This window comes from Malurus melanocephalus, unplaced genomic scaffold, assembly GCF_030028575.1.
Source record: "Malurus melanocephalus ecotype Western Australia unplaced genomic scaffold, MMel_1.1 scaffold_33, whole genome shotgun sequence".
NCBI lineage: Eukaryota > Metazoa > Chordata > Aves > Passeriformes > Maluridae > Malurus > Malurus melanocephalus.
In genome coordinates, this window is record NW_026623265.1 from 3,634,268 (window position 1) to 3,638,169 (window position 3,902).

General features: G+C 37.8%; 1 protein-coding gene across 2 annotated transcripts in view; it reads right to left on the reverse strand.

Annotated features, from left to right (window-relative positions):
* Positions 1–210: 210 nt before the first annotated feature.
* Positions 211–3,902, reverse strand: part of STX11 (syntaxin 11) — a 15,898-nt gene continuing 12,206 nt past the window's right edge. For both annotated transcript variants that reach the window (XM_057364026.1, XM_057364027.1), the window contains exon 3: positions 211–3,161. In XM_057364026.1, coding sequence (XP_057220009.1) covers positions 2,290–3,156 — 867 coding nt within the window. In that variant the 5' untranslated portion in view covers positions 3,157–3,161 and the 3' untranslated portion in view covers positions 211–2,289. The remainder of the gene's footprint in view (positions 3,162–3,902) is intronic.

The following is a 3,902-nucleotide window of genomic DNA, read 5'->3' on the forward strand; positions in this document are numbered from 1 at the left end:
GTTTTTTTTAGGAAAAAAAATTGGTAAGTATCTCCGTATGCAAGACATTTAATTTACTGTGCCATCAAATATTAGGAGGATTTTTTTTTCTAGGCATTGTTTCATCTCTTTTTACCAACTCAGAATTTGCTCCAAAAATGTTTAAACTAAGCTTTGATAATGCAAGAGACTTTAGAGCTGCTGATTCAATGTACGACAGTGCACTGTTTTTCTTATAAAATCTTTTATTCCATTTGTAGATGCAAAAAAGGAAACAACACAAAAAGACGTGTATATCAAAGATATTGGCAAGTGCTAGGAGTGTGCATATGAAAGGAAATACATTCTTTCATTCTTCACTGATTTATCCCCACATGCTGACTCTCAGAGGTTTAGGGTATTTCTCTACAAATGCACAGTTCCACTTACTCATCGCCCTCCTTTCCAGAAGTGGGAGAAAGTTTGAACACTGTTGTTGGAGAGGTCCTCAGACAAGTATAGCACTGATATCACCAGTACACCACTGAATATCAAAATATCTYACAGTTTAAAAGATCAGTGTTCCTCACTCTTCCATGTTATCACAGAGAAATGCTACAGCAAAAGAGACATTCAGTTTCTGAGAAGAGTTTTCCATTTAATTTCTGTTTCTGTGAAAAAGCCTGGCTGGCTAAAAAGTGTTTCCCAGTAAGATATGAAAGCTTGGAAGCTGGATTTATTTTGCTGTTTTGTTACATTAATATAAATAGCAAGAAATGTTTGGGGTTTTTTTTCACATATAAAATTAGGATTAAAAAGGTCAGAAGGGAGAAGTTCCACTGYGACTGGTGCAGGAAGATGCACGTCTATGCATATCTGAGGAAAACTCTCAAATACAAAATATCTGAAATGTTGAAATAAATTTATTAAAATATGTACAAATAGGATTCTTGGTTAAAAAAAATTAACTTCTGAAACAATGCCCTGCATTATCTCAAAGGATGGCAATAGATCACAAAGTATCAGGAAGTCATCTAGAAATAAGATTGGACAACCTCCAGAAGCAGAAGCTGTGATCACTCACCAGACCTTATGAATACATTTTACTGACAATGCTCAGTGCTTACCAGGGTTGCACATTTTTTCTTCCTTGCCATGCTCCAAACTTACTGTTTTGCCCTTGTTTAAGGACAGACTCCCAATACACAAAAGGAGAGTTTACTTTTAAGTTTGAAGAGAGCACTGAAATGACATGAAACTGTTTTCTTTCTTCTTCAGATATACTGAAGGAATAGTTCTATTTGCTTTCCCAGGTGGAGATTTCCCAACAATTGGAAAAAAGTCAAAATTTTTGTACACCAGTAAAATTGCACATAAAAAAATTAATCCTTCATCTTATTTAAAATAGATATTTAAAAAATCTATATTTGGTCAAGGCTTATAAAAAAATAAAAGTGTCCTGACAGGCCAATCATTTCACTAAAACTGCTTGTATGTACRTGCCAGTACAGGAAATCCTAAAATGCTTTCTCAACCCCACAACTGTTGTCTTCTTATGAATGTTTCTGCAGAAGGCCATGGCATATTTCTCTTCTGGCTGAAGTGCTAATTGGCAGAAAAATGTATCAGAACATGAAAGCATGACAGGTTTGAAATTGAGAGTCCAGAGAGTGGCTCAATTAAGAGTGAGTGAGATGCCTCAGTGTTGCAGTGCTTTTAGCCACCTTGAGAGAGTTGGGTACTCAAAATGGAAAAAAGTAGTCACTTGCACACAAATAGAGCAAAATGTGCATATTATCTTAGAAGGCACAGCCACTTCTGTTAAGATTCAAGACAGCTGGAAATCAAGTTGAAAGAGAAACCAGTTCTGTGTCCTGCTCCTGTTAGCAGACAGATCTTGTCAAATTTGCATCAAGTTATTAAAACTGAAACCTCCTGATTGTGTTGTAATGTGTCACCCCAGGCAATAAGACTTCACCCCCTGCAGCCTCACTTGGACAAATAAGAATAAAATTACTTTTTGGAAGTATTCATCTTCCCTAGGCCAGGTTATTCATTCCTCTTTTTTGCCTATCTGAAACAAGATCTTGTACCTCTAGATATAGTAACAGAACCTTCCAATAAAAATTAGATTAAAAATAGTTTTATCAACATTTCTAAGAGTTCACAAATAGAAACAGCTTTTAGCACATTCAGTAAAAAGACAATGAAGAAAACCAACTGCAAAATATCCCTTCTATTTCTAGGGCTTGTCATTACAGAARAGTCTCTGGAAAGAACACCTGATTTTGAATTCATGCATTTCAGTCTGTGATAGCTCCAGGGGGGCTGTCACCTTCTGCAACACGATAAGCAGCAGCACAGGATTGTTCTGAGGGGATGTTTTCTCCTGTATTCCAAAGCTTTTTTCACTTGGTCTTTAGCATCTCCTACATAGTCCTCAACATTTTGCATATTTATCTCAATAACATCAAAGGTGTCTGCCTGTTCCTCCACCAGCAGGCCCACCTGCAGAAAGAGCTCATGAACTTCCTTAATGCGACCTTCTAATTTCACCAGTTCYTTGTGTCGTGTCTCTATCTCATTCAAGGCTGAGCGAGCCCCCTTAACATCTGACAAGAGATTCTCAGAGAAGACATCCCATTTGCCTTGCTCAATCATCTCCTCAATCTGGTTGCCAGAAACATCTTTGCCCATGATCTCCAGCTGCCGCTGAATTCGAATCTTGCAGTTCTCCCGCTGGTTCATCTCTGTTGCATTGTAATCAAACATAGCGTTCTGAAATGTGTGCATGAGGTCAACGTAGTGGTTCTTYGCCACCCTGGCAATGACAGACATAGCTCCATATCTTGTTATTGCATCTTCACAGAAATCTCTCATTACCTGCAGTTTTCTGTGGATGATTTCTCCACGGGCCTTAATGTCTTTGGCAATACAATTAGTATCTCGTTTGATGCTACTAAGGCGGCGCATGGAAGTAAGGAAGCGGGTGTTTTGCTTTCTGAGACGGTTGACATCCGCTTTTAGGTGGTCATTTTCTGTCCGGATGTTCTGTATGTCCTTATGAAGAATTTCCAAGGCATAGTCCGTCTCATAATGGAGAATATCCTGGGGTGAATTTTCATCATCATCACTATCAGAAAACTGCTGGTTGTGTAACCTGGCAAATTCACGCAGCTCACTTAGACGGTCTTTCATCCTGCCTGTAAAACATAAACAGGAAGAATGAGTTTAAAGTAYCTAGAATAGTGGTTTACAAGAGTTGAAAATTCATAACTAATAACTACATCATGATGATAAATCATAGATAACAAACATAACTACATCAAAGATAACCCAAAATAACGTTCACGGTATTTTATACAGTGATGGATATCAGATCCAAAACTCTGCTAGAACACTCTTCTAGAAATTACAAAGATTAGAAACTAAAAAACTGCAGGAAAGAAGACAAAGTATGAAGACAAATCAAAAAGAATAGCAGGAAATCCCAAACTACCCTCAAAATTCCAGTCTTTTACTTGGAGGGAAAAAAACTTGATAGGAAGCCTTTAGCTCTCAGCATCTGTAAACTTGTTAATAACTGAATACCTCCCACTGCTGCTCACTAGAGAAATATCCCTTAGCACCTGATCCTTCATTAGATTAGCTGCCCAAAATGTCACAGGTCTTCCCTCATTCTAAGTTTGCTTTTCCTGGGAGAATACCAGGAAGCCTCTCAGAAACAGAAATGGCACCTAGCAATACAGTTAGGAAAGAAAAGCTTCACAAAATGGTATGCAAAGTATCAAGATGGGGGAAAAAAAAAAGACAAGCAACTTCAGTGTCTCCAGATGCTATCACTGACCACAGAGTATCAGGTATCAAGAAAACCCACAGCAACGGCAGCACTTTATAATTAAAGCCATCCATCCAACCCTTCTTCTTTTTTTTTTTTTTTTTTT